The 20,965-nt window shown below is 38.2% G+C and overlaps 2 protein-coding genes across 14 annotated transcripts in view; both read right to left on the reverse strand.

Moving 5' to 3' along the window:
- Positions 1-9,374, reverse strand: part of pparab (peroxisome proliferator-activated receptor alpha b) — a 49,831-nt gene extending 40,457 nt beyond the window's left edge. The window contains exons 1-2 of one of the 2 annotated variants that reach the window (XM_082160705.1): positions 9,173-9,374; positions 3,689-3,767 (exon numbers count right to left, since the gene is read on the reverse strand). The gene's annotated coding sequence lies outside the window, so the exon portion shown is untranslated. The remainder of the gene's footprint in view (positions 1-3,688; positions 3,768-9,172) is intronic. The other variant, XM_082160704.1, reaches the window with a different exon arrangement.
- Positions 9,375-14,933: 5,559 nt separating this feature from the next.
- The window catches only part of LOC309491277 (uncharacterized protein), a 55,129-nt gene continuing 49,097 nt past the window's right edge, over positions 14,934-20,965 (reverse strand). For 9 of the 12 annotated variants that reach the window (XR_014202981.1, XR_014202982.1, XM_082160787.1 and 6 more), the window contains one exon: positions 17,786-20,354. Coding sequence is in view for 7 of the 12 variants with exons in the window: in XM_082160787.1 (XP_082016913.1) it covers positions 20,341-20,354 (14 nt within the window). In the remaining 5 variants the exon portion in view is untranslated. Of the gene's footprint in view, positions 15,749-17,785; positions 20,355-20,965 lie in introns of those variants that run through there. The other 3 variants (XR_014202979.1, XR_014202980.1, XR_014202978.1) reach the window with 2 other exon arrangements.

Here is a 20,965-nt window from a genome sequence, read left to right on the forward strand (position 1 = left end):
CAGCAACCACCCAGCAACCAGCCAGCAACCACCGCCCAGCATCCACCCAGCAACCGCCCAGCCACCGCCCAGCATCCACCCGGCAACTGCACAGCATCCACAACCGCACAGCATCCACCCAGCATTCACCCAGCCATCACCCAGCCATCACCCAGCATTCACTGCCCAGCATCCACCCAGCAACTGCACAGCATCCACAACCGCACAGCATCCACCCAGCATTCACCCAGCCATCACCCAGCAACCACCGCCCAGCATCCACCCAGCAACTGCACAGCATCCACAACCGCACAGCATCCACCCAGCATCCACCCAGCATTCACACAGCATCCACCCAGCATCCACCCAGCATTCACCCAGCATCCACCCAGCATTCACCCAGCCATCACCCAGCAACCACCGCCCAGCATCCACCCAGCAACCGCACAGCATCCACCCAGCATCCACCCAGCATTCACCCAGCCATCGCCCAGCAACCACCGCCCAGCATCCACCCAGCAACCGCACAGCATCCACCCAGCCATCACCCAGCATCCACCCAGCAACCGCACAGCATCCACCCAGCCATCACCCAGCATCCACCCAGCAACCGCACAGCATCCACCCAGCAACCGCACAGCATCCACCCAGCATTCACCCAGCCATCACCCAGGATCCACCCAGCAACCGCACAGCATCCACCCAGAATTCACCCAGAATCCAGCCAGCAACCGCAAAGCATCCACCCAGCATTCACCCAGCCATCACCCAGCATCCACCCAGCAACCGCACAGCATCCACCCAGAATTCACCCAGCATCCATCCAGCAACCGCAAAGCATCCACCCAGCAACCGCACAGCCATCGCCCAGCATCCACAACCGCACAGCATCCACCCAGCAACCGCACAGCAACTGCACAGCATCCACCCAGCCATCACCCAGCATCCACCCAGCATTCACCCAGCCATCACCCAGCAACCACCGCCCAGCATCCACCCAGCAACTGCACAGCATCCACCCAGCCATCACCCAGCATCCACCCAGCAACCGCACAGCATCCACCCAGCATCCAGCCAGCATCCAGCCAGCATCCACCCAGCATTCACCCAGCCATCACCCAGCATCCACCCAGCAACCGCACAGCATCCACCCAGCATCCAGCCAACATCCAGCCAGCATCCACCCAGCATTCACCCAGCATCCACCCAGCAACCGCACAGCATCCACCCAGAATTCACCCAGCATCCAGCCAGCAACCACAAAGCATCCACCCAGCATTCAACCAGCATCCACCCAGCAACCGCACAGCATCCACCCAGAATTCACCCAGCATCCAGCCAGCAACCACAAAGCATCCACCCAGCATTCACCCAGCATCCACCCAGCAACCGCACAGCATCCACCCAGAATTCACCCAGCATCTAGCCAGCAACCGTAAAGCATCCACCCAGCAACCGCACAGCCACCGCCCAGCATCCACCCAGCCATCACCCAGCAACCGCACAGCCACCGCCCAGCATCCACCCAGCAACCACTCATGACACCCTAGCAACTGCATGGCAACAGCCAGGCATTGTGGTGGAAAGTTTTGCACGAGCAATTACAGTCATTTCTGGTCGACTTTGTGCAGTGCTCAATACCTCGTTTACTGGGTAAAACTGAAAGAAGTTACATGCGTAAATTCGACAGTGTTGTTGTAGCAAGCTTGTTTTACAGCACCTGCAGGCCTCAGCAGAGAGTCCTGGCTCATTAACTCACAATCTCTCCTGAGCTGCTTACGGTCTGTCTGTCTCTGACATGGTCATTTAGTGTGATGGACGTTTAGAGTCCTCATCAGACGGACTTAAGCAGCGAACACAACTTCAGTATTGTCTGTCAGGACAGAAGCTTCTGAGATTAAATCTGCAGTGAGACAACAGTATATCAGGTCAAAGCGCAGGAAATGACACGTTTAAAACTGCTCTGTGTTGGCTTAAACTGAAATTCCCCTCAGGGGGGTCAATTAAGTCAGTCTGTCTTTCCGTCTGTCACTGGGTTTAGAGATACCTGCCTTGCCTGAGTAAACCAAAATGTGGTTTTGTATTTCAACAGGTCTCTTCAAACCCAACGTGCTGATGTTGCAATAAACACGTAAAGTACACGTGCGTGGCTATGTTTAAACAAAGTGGAAAACTCAGTCTGAAAACATCTGAGGGAGGAAGAAGCCGTCTGTGTACACTTTCACAAAAAGAAAAATTGCGTTCATGCATGCTTAAACGTGCATTAGTAAATGCAGAATTTGCAGGAAAAAGTGACAGATAAAGGGATACAAATTAAAATGTTATCATCATTTCACCCTCACGTTGTTCCAAACCCATTTGACTTACTTTCTTCTAAGGAGATGTTTGGCAGAATGTCCAAGTTTCAGTTTTCAAAAGTGCATCGTGATTTGTAAAAGTAAAATAAAAAATCATAGAAATATATCCTAACTGACCCCAGTAGTGAACTGTACATGTTCTACTTTAAAAAAGTAATTGAGACGTTGATGTTAACATTTACAGAGACACAGACAGGTGGTTAGGATTGAAAAACTAGTCAGCCCGACCTGAAAATCCTGTTTTAGGAAAATAAACAGTGGGGGAACAGAGCGAGCGAGAACATTCCCATTCTCTTATGCTGAATAACTAAAAAACAAGGGTCTGATTAGACGTGTCAGATTCCAACCGGTAGAACACAAGTCAGACAAACACCCTCAGAAAGAGACAAAGGAGAGATTAGCATTTTGCTTATGATTTTGAGAGCAAGAAAACATTGCAGAGAGGCAGACAGAAGAAGCAAAACATGTTCTGACACGAGAGGATATTTGTGATGATAATTACTTAACACTAAAGACACTCAATCATGTAACGGTGGTAATGGAGGCCGATTTGGTTTTCTGAAATACTTGTTTCTGATTGGTCAAACATGGCCTTCTGCGGCCAAATATTTGTGCATGTTTACTGCTAAACTATCCATTAGCCCAGGCTGTTTTTGTTTCACTTTGCTTTCTCTTTCCTCTCAACATAATAAAAAAATTCACATGCATTTATTTATTTATTTCTTTGGTAAGTGGCTGTGCAACACGCGGGTCATTTGGTCATTTTGCACTATAAAACTTCAGGGGAATACAAGCTTTGCGTTTATTTAGCGTTTATGACCGTCTGACTGTATATTATCTCTTACATGTTTGACACTGAGAGTTATTACATAATCCTGGCTAATCAGGTTTTGAGTTTCACACTGTACATTTGTAAACCCTTGGTTAATGTTCTTATTTGCATGTCTATGTAATTAAAACAGTAATGGTTTAAAACATCGTAGGTCTCTGCACATTCAAACTGGCGCCTAATGCATTAGGTTACTTCAAATGTGAGTATGGTTGGGAATCGAAAATCGATTCCAGTTCTGCAATCAGATACTTAAGGTCAGGAATCGGATACTTGTTATAAAGTTAAAATTTCGATTAGACTTATCGATTCCTATGTGCGCATTTTAATGTGGTTTTAAACTATTCAAGCCAAATAAGATGCGAAAGAAATCTCGATTCTGCACACGAATACTGAATTGAGTTGTCTTTCACGTTTTCTTGAGCTTGAAAAGAGAAATACGCACAATATTAAGTCAAAACATCCTCGTAAACACAGCGGTTAAGTGTTGAGATAATGTAGACAGTTGAGAAAGAAAACTCACGTGTAACAGTATATTGGATCAGTGCATCAGGTCTTAAAGTGACAGTAGCCTAATAGTCCTGCTGTCGTCTGTGTCATTACTGTCAGTCAAAGAACAAAAGAAAAAGAAAATCACTCACTGATCTTGACTGAATAACTTTTGTAACTTTATCTGTGCGTTCACACCGCCGCCGGCGAGAGCGAGAGTTTTTATAAAACTTTATTTAAAGGGGCCGCAAAGCAAACAAGCATGTCGATCGTTATTTTTGCAGACTGACCAAGTAGGGTATAAGTTAACCTCATGGAATCTTTTAAATGTGAAAGTAAGAAATTGATCGAGGGAAAGAACTTAACAATTATAGTGACATGTTTGCTAATGAAACAAGCCAATTAAAAGCCATTTGTGTGGTGTGGCTTGTGTTCATGGTTAAGTGCTAATCTAATTGGCATTCCCGCTGAAAAACAAGCGTTCTAGCATGAAAATCTTGCCTATAAATAGTGTCGCGCGCCTTCTTATCAAATTCAAATGATCAACCTCTCCTCTATTTTGCTTGGGAACTAATGTGGACCGGAACCAAAGTTTACAGGACTGCGTTCCCTGGAATCCTCTCAAACGGAGCACTTCTACATTCCGATTGGTTGCCGCCGAACCGCGTCATAGCTCATTACCATAAAGTTGACTTGACTTCAACTTCTCCACACCTCTCTCGCCGTCCAAGATGCGCCGCGCCACCCTCGCCGGAGCTCGCCGCCGGCTCACATTGAAAATGAATGACTTCTGGCCACTTTGACGCTCTCGCCGGCGGCGGGAACGCACGGTAATATGGATTAATATAAAAAGAAAACTATGCAGTGTTATTTTACATTAGATATCAATTTCTGAACTTTGTTCAGTTGTATTTATTTGTGCTATTGCTAATTTGCTTATTCGTTCTCATTGTATTACTGATTGTTTACTTGTCTTTAATAATGTTTGAAATGTATATTAGTTAATCTAGTTTATTAGTTTGTTCTTTGGGCTGTTGATTTTTGCTCATGTTTTTCAGCTGCAATGGAATGTTTTGCAAAAACACACAGAATAAATATTTTTGACATCGAAATGTTTGACTTAATTTTTTTGAACCATATTGCAATCAAGACGCAGAATCAATAAGCAGAATTGGAATCACTAAAATTCAAACGATACCCAATCCTACATGCGAGAGGTAAAAAATTCCATGGAATTGTGTTGCATGGAAAACACAACTTAGGAACGTCATATGGGTGAGTAAATAATGCCAGATTTTTAACAACTATTACTTTGACATGGGAAAAGATAATTTTCTGTAAATATATTTTGCAAGGATTAAACACTAAAATACTCCACAGATGTCATGACAGATAAAGCTGAGGCCTACGGCAAAATAAAGGTCAACACAACTACGAAAACACAAAGTAAACTCCACGACCCTCACAGAACGTCCAGTTATGCAAGTTTAAGGGGGTTGGTGCTTCAAGCAGTGTGTCTGCTTTAGCAATTTAAACACCGGCCCCGCAGCGAGAATATGACAGTCTGGTTTGTGTCCAGGGGTCTGTTGTATTAGCCAAGCAATGCCAGTTACAATTTAACCAATGTGTAGCAGAAATTACAAATGTTGGAATTACCGCAATTATATGTTTCCCATTTGCTGACTTCTTTGTCAAACTTGTCGAACTAGTACTAGTTTACAGAGAGCTTAGGACTTTCTAGAACTTTCTACAAATGGAGCAACCAAATCTGACAACCTGATCCACCAATAGAAAACCACATCCAATCAGTTCCCCATAAACAAAATCAAGCTCCGCCCTACATTTGTTCTTGTTCGAGAAGCCGTTTCACTCGGATATACAGTACATGAAAATAGAAAAAAGAAAATAGAAGACAAAAAACAAATATGACAACCTGTCACTAACTTGAGATCAACCAATAGAAAACCACAACCATCCAATCAGTTCCCCACAGACAAAATCAAGCTCCGCCCTACATTCGTTCTTGTTTGAAAAGCCATTTCATTAAAGGAACACTCCACCGTTTTTTCATATTAAACTATGTAATTCCCTTAACTAAGACGAGTTGATACATACTTCTCTCGTCTCAGTGCGTGCACTCGATCGCTCTGGCGCGCGGCGCCACTTTGATAGCACTTAGCTTAGCCCAGTTCATTCATTAGGATCCAGACAGGGATGAAGCTAGAAGCGACCAAACACCTCCACGTTTTCCCTATTTAAATACAGTTACACGACCAAGTATGGTGACACAAAATAAAACGTGGCACTTTTCTAAGCGGGTAAAAAGGATAACTATAATGTATGGCGGAATAGCACTTGAAGTTGGAAGCACTTCGACTCGGCGCAGTAAAAAGTCACATTGGTTCTAATTAGTGCTGGGCAAAGATTAATCGCGATTAATCGCATTCAAAATAAAAGTTTGTGTTTGCATAATATATGTGTGTGTACTGTGTATAATTATTTTGTATATATAAATACACACATATGCATGTATTTATTTAAGAAATATTTGCATGTATATACTGTATGTATTTATACATAATTTATATTATATATAAATATAAATAATTTATATATAATTAAAAAAAAAATCTTAAATATATACATGTATATGTGTGTATTTATATATACAAAATAATTATATACAGTACACACACATATATTATGCAAACACAAACTTTTATTTTGGATGCGATTAATCGCGATTAATCTTTGCCCAGCACTACAGAAGTGAGAGGGAGAGTCGGGGAGAGGATTTTTCAGGCGTGACTTTTTACTGCGCCGAGTCGAAGTGCTCCCGAGTCCCAAGTGCTATTCCGCCATACATTATAGTTATCCTTTTTACCCGCTTAGAAAAGCGCCGCGTTTTATTTTGTGTCACCATACTTGGTCGTGTAACTACTCGTGTAACTGTATTTAAATAGGGAAAACGTGGAGGTGTTTGGTCGCTTCTAACTTCATCCCTGTTTGGTCCCTAATGAATATACTGGGCTAAGCTAAGTGCTATCAAAGTATCGCCGCGCGCCAGAGCGATTGAGTGCACGCACTGAGACGACAGAGGTATGTATCAACTCGTCTTAGTTAAGGGAATAACATAGTTTAATATGAAAAAACGGTGGAGTATCCCTTTAAAATAGAAAAGAAAAATACTATCGCAATCGTTTCATGCTGACTTTAATATAAACATGAAAGAATAGTCCAAATTACTAAAATAAAGTCACATGATGAGATGTGACAGACACGTCATTATCTGGCGAAAAAACTAGTTTTTCTTGTTAAGATTTAAAAAATCGAAAATTCGTCTGTCGTATGACTTTGAGAAGCACATAATGCATGAGTTAGACAGATCACTGTTATGGATTCCTAATTAAATTGCAACCTGAAGAACTGGTAGTGCAAACCTCCCAGAAAATTAAGAAACATCAGTTATTATAAACTGAGATGGAAAAACCCAGATGGCATTTATGTAGCTGGTAAATCTGAGACAGTTATTGCAAGATCTAGGTCATATTACAGAGAGTCATGTAATGCATGCTTCAACACACCGTCTGTGTGCGAGAACCCGTGTCCAGCAACATGCCCGTCTCTGCTGACAGTACTAGTTTCACTGTCAAAAGTTAAACCGCCTAAATATGTGAGTTTATTGGGTTTATCCCTGAACATTGCAATGCTTGTGCTTGTCACAGTAGGAACCAATAAAACAGGTGGACAAATGAATGAATGGCCAATAATACTTATTATAACTAGAGCAAACATCACTATTACACTTACTCTTTGGATTAGGATATGAAAAATCCCACTTACACCGAACAAAGGATCATAGCGACTATTTCTGAACTCGAATGAATCAGTCCAGGTCTTCTAAGATGCCCATTTACCACATAATAAACTCTCTATTGCAGCTCTGCAAACACATTAAAAGCATAAGCTATCTGTCTGATAACACCGCGACCAGCTTTATCGTGTTGAATATTTGAAGAAGGCCCCCTTAACATCGCAGATGTGCTGTGGGAGAGCAGTTTAGAGTGAATTACAGCAGGTTTGGGAGGAAAAACAGCGCAGTAAACGCAGATTAGAGGATGCTTGCGGGACGCTGAGAAGGTCTTGTAAATGCATGCTCAGCTAGCTGGTGATACGACACAAAGAGGTCACCGTAGGATTAAAGGACAGTATTAACCACTACATGATCATGTAGTGTGTCTGACATGATGGAACTGGACCTTAACAACAAGTACTGTGGTGATACCATAGTACAATAATGTTGTCAGATCATGGTAATTCCACTTGATACTCAATAGTCATGGTATAATACTCCAATTAGAGCTTCACGATTAATCGTTAAAAGATGCCGATCCTGATTCAATAATTTAAATGATCACAGAAGTACTGGAATAAAAGTTCGGATATTAACACCTTTTGAAAGTAACTTGACGCTTCAAATTGAGTTCAGTAACATTATTACACCAGTAGGTGGCGACAAGTGACTGTTAAAAAATGTATTTGTCATCAAATTATTCTTTTAAAAGACTCATTCAAAATCACGTCCAGTAATGATCGCAAAGTCTTTATGAGTGAGTCACTCAAACCGATTTAAATAATAATAATAATGACCTCAAATTAAATATATTTGTCAACAAACTGCAGAAATTAACATTTTGTCAGAATCTCTAGTAAATTACGTTATTTTGTTTAGTTGTCTGTTCAGAATCGTGCCGCTCTAACTCCAAGATAGTTATAAAAAAACACAAGAAATAAAAACAATACAAAAAGTTAATTGCACTTAAAATAGGCAACATAGTCTTTATGCAAAGGTATAAATATTTTTTTCTTTTAGATTTTTTGTGAGATTAACCTTCAAATTTAAACAAAGCCTGATTTACATACTTTTCTTGTTTTTCACTAATATTAATGATAAGAATAATTACTAATATTAATAATGTCATATAAAAATATTTATAGTGAGTTTAAGTTTACAGTCAAGATATACTATGGAATTAACAAATTAGAAATCCACAATTCGAGACACAGATTAACACTCAAACAGTGTCATAAGAAAGTAGCAGAAAACAGTAACTGCACCTGTGATTATATATATATATATATATTAAATATTATATTATGTAACTTTCATAACAAGAGCAAAAATCTCTGCTCTTCTCATATCTAAAAGGCATAATGTCAACAAAACGATCTGATATGCTCAGATAAGCGTTGCAAAAGCATTGCTGTATGACTTTAAACAGACTATGCTTTCATTATCTAATACATAAAAAAACTAATATACAGTAACATAGCAAGAGTAAACTACAATAGAACAAAACAGAATATGGCTGAACATGATAGAATAAAACAAGGCAGAATAGAATAGAATAGAATAGAATAGAATAGAATAGAATAGAATAGAATAGAATAGAATAGAATAGAATAGAATAGAACTAAGTGCTCTCCTTTCACTTCACACAACAACACTGACTCTGACCTTTAGCTGCAGCAGCGAGTGCTCGTCGAACATCGGGTCTCGAGGCGTCACTGAGCCTGTAACGGTGCTGTCAGCGCGATCACTGCAGCATAATATCATTTATAATAATTCATATAAACACATAACCTCCGCCGAGTCCTGTCGCGCGCCTCCGCCGCTGTCAAACTGCAGCTGCAGGTCTCGCGCGCCTCCCGGAAACGGCGTCATGACGCACAGATGATCATGCAGACGTACAGACACACCCCCCGACACACCTCAGCGCTCGGCCAATCAGAGCGCAGGACGGCCCCCAGGAGCACTGGTGGAGGAGTGTGGTGTGGATGATGGCCAGCACATGATGAGATGGTCTGAGTGGTTGGACTGGGTTCAGGGGACATTGCTGCATGTCTGTCGACTGCATACAGTAACATTCAGATATTGTATCATCTCGCCATCAGCCTGTGAACTTTAACACTGACAGAATGCAATAGGCCTTCAGTCCTGTACTGCAGGAAAAATGTATATCAAAAACATTACTGTTTTTAATTCATTTTTGAATTAATGACTCTGATGCTCATCAAGGCTGCATTTATTTGATAAAAAATACAGAAAAAACAGTAATATTGTAAAATATTATTACAATTCAAAATAACGTTTTTATATTTTAATATACTTTGAAATGTAATTTATTCCTGTGATCAAAGCTGAATTTTCAGCATCATTACTCCAGTCTTCAGTGTCACATGATTCTTCAGAAATCATTCTAATATATTTATTTTATTTCAAGCATACAATGAAAAAGTGTACAGTATGTACAACATAAGACAATAATCGAAAGAACACTGATGATCAAACAAATAAAATTCACCGCTGCGTGAAAAGGAGTGGGATGAAGTTTAACACTTATTAATTCCCAACCCCTCTTTCAAACTCTTAATACATTAGTTCACTTCCTTTGGTATTATCCACTTTTTTACAAAACACAAGCACATAAATCTTCATACATTTATACAATATGTTAGCAACAAAATTTCTGGCTTAACCAACTCATTTTCCTTCATTTTTATAACGTTCAAAATTCATTTCTTTAAATCTTTTCCTGAATTGTTTTATATTTGGACATTCCTTAAGCTTCTCATTTAAGGAGCATACCCCTTGTATGGAAACACAAAAACTTTTCTTCCTACTGTGTGTAATATGATGATTTATTATCAGTGTTGGAAACAGTAATATATTTTTGCAGTTATAGGCTACTTTTTTTTTTTAGGACTGTTTGATGAATAATTTTTTTTTTTTTAAAGAACAGCATTTATTTAAAATAGAAATCTTTTTTAACAATATACACTACCGTTCAAAAGTTTATGGTCAGTAATTTCTTTTCTTAAAAAAAAAAGAAATTTACATTTTTATTAAGCAAAGATGTGTTAAATTGATCAAAATTGATAATAAAGATTCAAATTGTCAGAAAATATTTCTATTTTGAATAAATGCTGTTCTTTTTTTACTTTTTATTTCATCAAATAATCCTGGAAAAAAGTATATAAAAAAAAATTAAGCAGCAGAACTGTTTCCAATGTTGATAATAAATCATATTATGTTTTATTATCAACATCATATCATATTAGAGTGATTTCTGAAGGATCATGTGACACTGAAGACTGGAGTGAAAATTCAGCTTTGATCTCAGGAATAAGTACATTACAATAGAAAACACACACACACACACACACACACACACACACACACACACACACACACACACACACACACACACACACACACAATTAAGGGAACGTTTAACCAAAACCAACAGGTTTTATTCTATATCATTATTCCATTATTCTTCTATTCAGAATGAAGAACATCTTGGGATGAGGCAAGCCGGCAGGTTGGCAGAGAGCAGCGTTTAATCCGACTTAAAAACTCTTTCCATTGCAAAAGCACTTTGAGGAGAGACACAGGGCTTATGTTGTGAAATCTTCCAGACATAAATGTTGGGCTTGCAGTGATATTGCCCAGGGGGGCGAGAGGGCCAGATTGCAAAAGAAGAGTGAAGGTGAGGTCCTCTCCTCGTGGACAACCTCCAGAAACCCCTGCCAGCCCGGGGACTTGTTGCATATCATTTCGTTGTGCTCTTTTGTATAATGACAAATAAAGATTCTGATTCTGGCTGGAGCCAGTCACGTAACGCAGGGATCTGGGCAGGAGCGGCATGGCTGGCCGGGAACTGGACGCCTCCCAAGGTCTGGAGCACCAGTTTGCTCATTAAAGCGATAGTTCACCCAAAAGTAAAAGTTCTGTCAGCATTTACTCACCCTCAAGTTGTTCTAAACCTGTATAAGTTGCTGAACACAAAAGAAGATATTTTGAAGAATGTTGCTGGTCCCCATTAAAGACCCTCTGAAATTAAGTTTTTTTAGCTTTTTTAGTATGAATATGTTAGCCTTATAAGGTTATGAATAAGCTGGTGTGTTTGTGCAATTCAAAACTTACAGTCTCTCACTTCTGATAAAATGGATCAGGGATTTTTATGACATCACAGCGGACTTCAGCTTCTCATCACATCTTCTGTCCAATCAAATGCTCTCTAGAATTTAAAGCTCCGCCCCCTCTGCTATAAACACCACCTGGCCAAAGTGACCGTTGACGCGTCACAAAGCATTATGGGTTGGAGATGTGTGTTCAGTTGCTCAAACGCTCGAGTTTTATTGCGTTTACACGTAATGAAATGGACAGTATTTATCCACACCTCTACTATTGAATCCAGCGTATCATCAGTGCTCGGATTCGCTTCCATGGTGCTGTCAAGTACGACTCGCAGTCTGTGAGGTAAACTAAACGCTATTGGTTATTTGAAAAGGGGGAGGGGCTATTCAATATGTCCCGCCTTAGCTTCCTGTTTCAGTGGAAGTTACGTAACTTCCATAGTATTTTTTTTGGTAACACTTTAGTTTAGGGTCTAATTCTCACTATTAACTAGTTGCTTATTAACATGCATAACGTTCTGTATAGTATGAGTGTGTGTAGTATGGATGTAATCTATATCCACCATGTATATCCACCACTGTCATTCACAAATCCTCTCATGTGGCCTCATGGGATAGTAAAGTGTTCATCGTATGCACACTTCGGTAGTAAGTCATCCGGGGACTCTTTGCCTAGTGTTTTATGCATACTGTGAATTCGGATATACTTCTTTTGTCACATACTGTTTTTTGCCTACTAGCAATTGCAGATGCGGTATTACCGCATGGCACGAGCTGATTGGCCTCTGCTGATCCGGCAGCCAATGATATCGCTTGCTCAACATTTAAATAGTCTGGTTCAGTGTTTGCTGTAAGCTAGTCCTGCAGTGCTATCAGAGCTCCTCCACCTCCCCAGCTCCACCTGTCTAGATCTGACACGGGATATATTGTGTATCTATTAGCAGTAGCAAGTCTTTACTTCTGCATAATAATCAACAGCAGAAGCGTAGCAGATTTAGGCTACGTCTACATTCATCCGGATACATTTGAAAATGGCGTTTTCAGGCGTTTTCGGACGTTTCAGTGTGGATGAGAAACTTTTGAAAAACGCCTGAAAACGCTAAATTCACCTTCACTGCGCATGCGTAAAACCCCCTCAAAAGATCACTGATATGATTCACATGGAAAATAAATAATGAAGTTATCGTGCAATTCTTCTGACAGGATCATTTTATTTAGTAAAATATCTCAGCATTCGCTGATGCGGTCCAGGTCGCACGCCGTCACCATATGTTTGGTCTTAAACGCGACTGCTCTCATGTTTCGCCGCAGGACAGCAAATGTGAGTAAATTCTGTCATCTTTGCAGGACTGTGATATGAAGAGTGTGCAATGTAGAATATTTTTAGCAACATGTGAAAGTGAATAGCACATAACAGGCACAATACTGGAATAAACATGAATATCTATTGGTACAATATGCGTCACGTGACTAAATTTACGTCATCGTTTATAAATTTCACTTTTCACTTCACGTTTTCAAAAAGCTTCGTTTTCATTAATAAAAACGCCGTCTCAGTGTGGACGGAAGGCCAAAACGGAGAGAAAAATATACGTTTTCAAACGAAAACGTATTAGTGTGGACATGGCCTTAAGCCCAATTTATACTTCTGCGTCGAACTTACGCCGTAGCTACGTCGTAGGCTGTGTGTAGCGCGCGTACCCTTCGGTGTACCCTGACGCGCACCTCTCCAAAAATGTAACAACGCGTCAACTCTACGCGGACGCAAGCGCTGTGATTGGTCTGCTGGAACCCCTCCCTCAGGTTTCACATGCTCCCTCTGCAAATGTAATTGCGCGTCAACGCGGACAACGACGCAGAAGTATAAATGAAAACCAACGCGTTGCCTACAGCGTAGAGGCTCCGGCGTAGGTCCGACGCAGAAGTATAAATCAGCCTTTAGTCCACCAAGACCAAATACATTAAAGGGATACTTCACCGATTAGCATTAAGCTTTGTATCAGTAGAAACCCGGTAGTATTATTGAATGACCGTGCTTCCCTCCCTCATGTCCCCCTGAGACGAGAGATTTCTGTATTGTGTGTCTGGAAAAAAAACTCAGATGACACAAAAATGGTCATTTAGCTCATCAGAGGCTTTTTTGTCCAGAGGCGAGAGACTACAGCCAATAGGAGGAGCTCGTCCCGCATGTCTTAAACCCGCCCATAGGGGGATCTCACGATAAAACACCGTCTTTTCAGTTTCGAGTCGACTAGTAGCCTAGTTGTATCATTTCTCCCGATACTGCCCTCTGTAACCGGTAGGCGTGGCTTGCCCTTGGTAGGGCAGCGAAGCAAGTGCATTCTGGGAGTTGTAGTCTTTCATCCACATGAGCCAAAAATACATTTTCTGGCTTTTCTCAGTCTAGAAGGCACCAACTTCACATTTCTACTACATAAATGACCCAATTTAAATACACATGCATCTTTCCAGCGGTGAAATACCTCTTTAACATTGCTATATTCATTAAAAACAACATGGTGCCTTTATAATGTCACACTTAACATTATTCACACTCAATAAAAATGTGTCACATGAAAATATATTTTCTGACCCTTATCAAAATGCGACCCAGAATAAGATGAACCCAAAATCGAGTTCAGACTAACGTGCAAGTGTTTTTAGCAAAGGAAAAAGGGATGCATTTAGATATTGTGCACAGCAACAGCAAAGTCCCAAAACAGTGAACAGCATTTAGTCATTTTTTTTGATGTTGCAAAATAATGAGCTTAGAAAGTGTGTTTGATGAACCATCAGAGAATAGTCATGGCAGAGACTTTGTTTAAAATGGAAAAACAAACATCCTGGACAATGAGATTGCAGGATCCTGAAATAATGGGACTTGCATAACGGATGGTGAAAGTGTTGATTTCTGCAGAACACAGCTGGGATCTCTCCCCAAACCTGTGGAAAATCAATCACTGCCGTCTGAAATGTTTCCTAACAAAAGATCTTCTGATGAGTCATTTTTTTAGATTTGTGGTTTTTCTTTTGTGTTATATTGCAACATTTAATTGGTCGTAACCATGGCATAAAAAATAAAACAATGTTAGAACATTCATTAACATTTGATATTGTTGTTTTAGATTAATTTTGTCATCAATACATTTTATAAATGTATAACATCTAAGACACATTGTCCCAACTTGATATTTATGACAGCACAAGATTCACGATTAATGAATATATATATACACTACCATTCAAAAGTTTGGTGTCAGTAAGATTTCTTTATGTTTTTAAAAGAAGTATCTTCTGCTCACCAAGGCTGCATTTATTTGATAAAAAACAATAAAAAAACCCATTAATATTGTGAAATATTATGACAATTTAAAAAGAATGTTTTCTATTTTAATATATTTTAAACTGTAATTTATTCCTGTGATCAAAGCTGAATGTTCAGCATCATTACTCCAGTTGTCACTGTCACATGATCCTTCAGAAATCATTCTAATATGATGATTTGATGATCAAGAAACATTCATTATTATTATCAATGTTGAAGACAGTTGTGTACAATTCTTTTAAAACTTCTTTGATGAATAGAAAGTTCAAAAGAACAGCATTTATTTCAAATAGAATATTTTCTAACATTATAAATGTCTTTACTGTAACTTTTGCTCAGTTTAACTCATCCTTGATGAATAAAAGTATTGATTTATTTTATTTATTTCCCCCAAAAATAAAATTAAAATTCTTACTGACCCCAAACCTTTGAACAGTAGTGTTTAATGTTACAAAAGCTTTAGATTTCAGATAAATGCTGTTCTTTTGAACTTTCTATTCATCATAGCATCATGACATAAAAATGTAAATAACTGTTTTCAACATTGATAATAATCATAAATGTTTCTTGAGCATCAAATCATCATATTAGAATGATTTCTGAAGGATCATGTGACACTGAAGACTGGAGTAATGATGCTGAAAATTCAGCTTTGATCACAGGAATAAATTACACTTTACTGTATATTCACATAGAAAACAGCTGATTTAAATTAGAATAATATTTCACAATATTACTGTTTTTGTTTTTTTATCAAATAAATGCAGCCTTGGTGAGCAGAAGAGACTTCTTTTAAAAACATTAAAAATCTTACTGACCCCAAACTTTTGAACGGTAGTGTATATGGGTAAACAAATGTATGGGTAAAAAATTATATTATAAAAAAATTGTATAAGCCTAATCATTATTAATCAACCATATATCATAAAATAATATACTATAAAAAATATAGGAAATTATTAGTTAGCATGATCAAATACACAGTAAAAAGTATATCATTGCATGCATGTGTATTTAAAAAAAAAAGACTGATCCAGTTGTTCACGGGCAGTTCTAGAATATGGTAATAATAACCGCATGTCTGTCTGCAGTGCAGCAGAGTGACCGATAGGTGGCGCCATGACTCTGTTATAAAGTTATGATGATGACTAGCTCAGCAGTTTTTCGTATGATTTAGCGCCATTTTGCATAAATATTGCTTACATTCCTAATGTTTGTGTATATATTGTAGTATAAAGGGTGTCATTTAAAAAAAAAAAAAAATAATAATAATTTCTTGATTTTTCCACCAAATGGCAGGGAACAAATATCCCAAATTGCTCCTGAATCAGGGAATTTATGACATTATGACACCGCTATTTAACGCGGAATCATGGTCAGTATGATAGTAGGCCTACAGTATAGCAGAGCTTTATATAATGTTTGTTCATCAGTCTAATGTGTACATCTCTGTTCATGTGAGGCTCTGACAGGGTTTCAGTCCGGTGTGGTCCACAGTATGATCTTGTTGATCACAGTTTCCAGCCTTGAGGTGATCCATCCAATATGAATTATGAAGTACAGGTAGGCCAATATGAATGACCACCTAACAAACTACTAGCACGAAAAAAAAGTTATTCTCTATATGCAGTTATGTGGAAATTATACTAAAAGTGTTTACTTGCGTGTTTCTTAAAGGGATCGTTCACCCAAAAATGTAAATTCTGTCTTACTCACCATCAAACTTATATAGTTGTAGTAAGAAGTTTACATACACCGTGCAGAATCTGCTAAATGTTAACTAAATAAGAGGGATCATACAAAATGCATGTTATTTTTTATTTAGTACTGTCCTGGATAAGATATTTTACATAATATGTTACACATAGTCCACAAGACAAAAAAAAAAAAAAAAGCTGAATTTATAAAAATGACCCCGTTCAAAAGTTTTGCTAATTGCTAACACACAATTTTGCAAACTAGGCTGGTTTTATCAAATTACTGAAGACAATTCACAAAACCACACACTCAAACTGCAAAATACCGAACATATCCTGCAAAATGAAGCAGTGCAACCAAAACTACATTATCAAAATCAAACTTTTGCACGAGATGTCGCACACTTCATTCATATACCTGATTTTTGTCTCACCAACTACACACTGTTGGTCATAATGAAATCACTCTCATCTTTAGTGTGCTTTGCCATAATACTAAAATAGTTCAAATAGTAGAAACTTCTTCTTCTTGTTTGGTCAGGTGATGCATGTGTCGGCCAATCAGATCATGGAGTGTCATTTTGAATGGCAGTGTTTTGAAATGGCAATCATGTGACTTTATGTCAGATTGTTGTGTGTTATGCAGAGAACCGTGTTCAGTGTGTTTAAAAAGTGCCATTTTTAATTGCAAAATGTGTGTAAAGCAGAAAATGTGTTTAGACTTTTGGAGACTTGAGAAGAGGTTTTGCTCTGTGTGTGTCAGTTTAGTTTGTTAGCAATTGGAAAAAACTGTTTTTTTGTGTTTTGTGATGGTTGTTCTTGAGTTAAACGGCCCGATGTTCTTCAGAAAAATCCTCCAGGTCCAGCATCTTTTCTAGCATCTTTAGACTAAACAACTAAAGGCTACTGATTTAAAATAATTTCATGATATTGAATTCAGTTTAGGTTCTACACAGTCTGGATATAGTGATTAAACGAGCTGCTTTACAAAAGTGTGTGCAAAAATAGTGTGATGTAACGTAATATTAAATAATTTAATCAGTATATTTCCAAAGCCAAGAGCTACATGTTCTTTTACTGTATGTGAGATTTCATTTAAAGTCACAAAAAGACACAACAAGAAACGTATTTATTAAAAGTCTGTTTTATTGCAGGTTTATTTATAGACAGACGTGGAATAATAACTGATTCACCACATAAAAGTTAAACAGATATTGCAGATATATATTCTCATCATATTTATCTTGTAAAAAGTTTAAGCCACAGCCTTCCAAAATATCAAGATGACTTAATGAACACATTAACAGTATATATCGAAGTTAAGGCTCATGCATTTTTAAAATAATAGCCAACAGGCTTTAGTTTTTCTGTTAAACCGTTATTTTTGTTAGTGTTTAGGAAGTATGCTAGCATATTGTTTCAGAATTTTTCACTGGGTGATTCATATTTATGTAGTTTTAAAGTCCCCCTGTGTGGAGGCGGGGCTCATTTGCATATTCATAGAACTGCGCATACTAAATGAGGCAAGGGTGTCGAGTTACATTCAAGATATTTTAAGGCATGAATATGAAAAAAAAAAGTTTAAATATGTAATTCTGGTGATCAAAGATGAGTTTTAAGGGATTAAATGATTGATTACAGGGGGATTTTAAATTGATTGTTTGAGTGTACCTGTGTGTCCTGATGATGGCGTGAGATCCAGCGCCTCCTGCTGGTGTCCCGCTGCCGTATCGTTGCCCTTCAGGGAAGGCAGTAGGTTGTATAGTTATCTCCTGATGGGGCAAAATCACTACCCTGAAACCACACAACCTACTACCTCACCCTGTACGAACATCAGGAGCGACGTCAAAGCGCAGAGTCGTTCGAGGATCCTGTAAAATAATGAACTTCACGCCACAGATTGTGTTCGGAATGAAAAATATCCTCAGAGGCCTCGAGATGCTGAAATATTCTCGGGGACTTGCATAATATGAATGACAAATCTTGTTTTTTTGCAAAGCACAGCTGGGAAAACTTCCCTCGTAAAACTGCAGCGGAAGCCGTACGGAAAATCAATCATTGTGATTTGAAATGTTTCTTAAAGGATTTTTTCATTGTAATGTTGCCGTTTGTGCATGAAAACGTCCCTCTAGTGATAGTTCTTCTATTTATCAGTGTCAGTGTTTCTGAACTCATTGTAGTCTTGAGTTTCTTCCGGGAACGAACACGTCTCAATATTCCTCATTATAATAATTAATATGCAGAATAAAGGGGCGAGGCCTGTTGAGTTAGTTAGTAGTGTGTTGAAACTGGAGGTTATGGTAATTAGAGGCGGGACATTTCCCAAACACACTTGAAGTGCTCGACCAATCACAACACACTGCTCCAGCCGACCAATCAGAGCACAGTGTGCTTTTCAGAAGGAGGGGCTTCATAGAGACAGGAACTAAACAGAGCGTTACTGACAGACTGGGAAGAGAGGAGCCGCAACAATGGAGAATATGAGGAAAATAATCAACATTCAAGCAGGAAAACCTGTTCTAGTAGAGCTAAAAACAACATCAAGACTGTAAAAGGTCGTAAATACGGCCTCTTTAACAAAAGATCATTTAAAACCATCAAATCAATTAATCTTTTAACCAACATGCACATCAAGTAATTCAGTTTTGATATTTGGTTGATGGATATAGTCCATTCCAGAGACTTCATCCATCCAAACCCAGTCCTGTCTAGTCGTGATCCGGTCCAGGTTTCATCGCAGAGTTTAAAGAGGAAGATGACGGTGATATTACAGCCTCTTCAGGAAAGACAGTAAGTTGTATAGTTATCTAACAGGAAGGGTGTCACCCTAAAACTATACAACCTACTACCTCACCCCAAAGGACAGTGGGATACGCTGGAGAGACTTCAGTGCTTGAGCCCCGTCTGAAAACACACTTACAATACATCATCACGGAAGCAGGGTTATTGTCCTTCACTAAAACCATAAACATTTTACGTTACTTAAAAAAAAAAAAAAAAAAAAAAAAATTATAAATAAAAATAAACTAAATTATGGAAGCTTTTTTCCACCTCGGAATTAATAATAAAAATAAAATAAAATTTAAAACGAAAAAGAAATATTTATATTTTAATATAAATATATATCAGAAATATTTTCACAATTACAAACTTGTCTCACAATTCTGACTTTTTTGAACTGCGAGTTATAAACTGGAAATTGCGATAAAATAAAGTCTGAATTGTGAGATATAAACTCGCAATTATAAAGAAAAAAGTCAGAATTCCCAGTTTAAATCTCACAATTTTGATATAAACTCTCAATTATGAGAAAAAAAGTCAGATTTGTGAGAAATAAACTTGCAATTGAGAAAAAAAGTCCAAAATAAACTAATAAAAATGATAAAAAATTCTAAATATTAACAAAAAAGACATGAACGCTGCACCCAACATAAAGAAAGAGCAGGAGTCTTCAATGGGGTCCGCAGCACCTAGTGGGTTTTTTAACCAATTTGACAAATTTACTAATTTAAAGGTAAAAACAGACTAAAAAAAACACAAGCATTAGTGAATGCGTGTGATTGTGTGTGTGTGTGTGTGTGTGTGTGTGTGTGTGTGTGTTTGAACTGGCACCTGTCATGAAGGGCACAGGAAGCGTTTCAAACTCATTTCAATCTGATTATTGTTCGTCTCCTTCCGTCTTCATCTTTCTGCATCTGTAATGAAGAGAAATGAGTCTTCGTCATTATCTGCTGATTTTATGGCAAGCCTTCTCTTCAGGAATAGGTCAGATTTGGGTCTTGGTGGGCGATACACACGATATATATATATATATATTATTGTACACACACATATATTATATAAACACAAACTTTTATGATAGATGTGATTAATCACAATCGATTAATTGATTTGACAGCCCTGATTTAAATACGATATCTTATTAAGTTTAAAATTAGAATAATGTAATAAAAATATTTAATCAAATAATTATTTAAATTATTTATTTAATATTTAAATACTAAAAAATATTTATTAAATTAATATTATATATTATAATGTTATATTATGCTCATATAATTTAGATAATTAATATTACATAATAATGATTAAATATTTAATATTATTTTAATATTAAATTATTTAAATAGCCTACATTGTTTACTTTTTTTTTCTTTTTTTTCTTGTTTTATGGTTTTATTGCCACATGACAACAAAATATCTTCCTGCATGTTGGTTATACCACAATGACATTGATTTGATGAGCAGTTTTTCCAAAGTTTTTATGACCACAGGCCAGTTACACAGCCTTGACCTCGACTTTAAG

This window comes from Leuciscus leuciscus (genome assembly GCF_965113295.1).
Source record: "Leuciscus leuciscus genome assembly, chromosome: 25".
Taxonomy (NCBI): domain Eukaryota; kingdom Metazoa; phylum Chordata; class Actinopteri; order Cypriniformes; family Leuciscidae; genus Leuciscus; species Leuciscus leuciscus.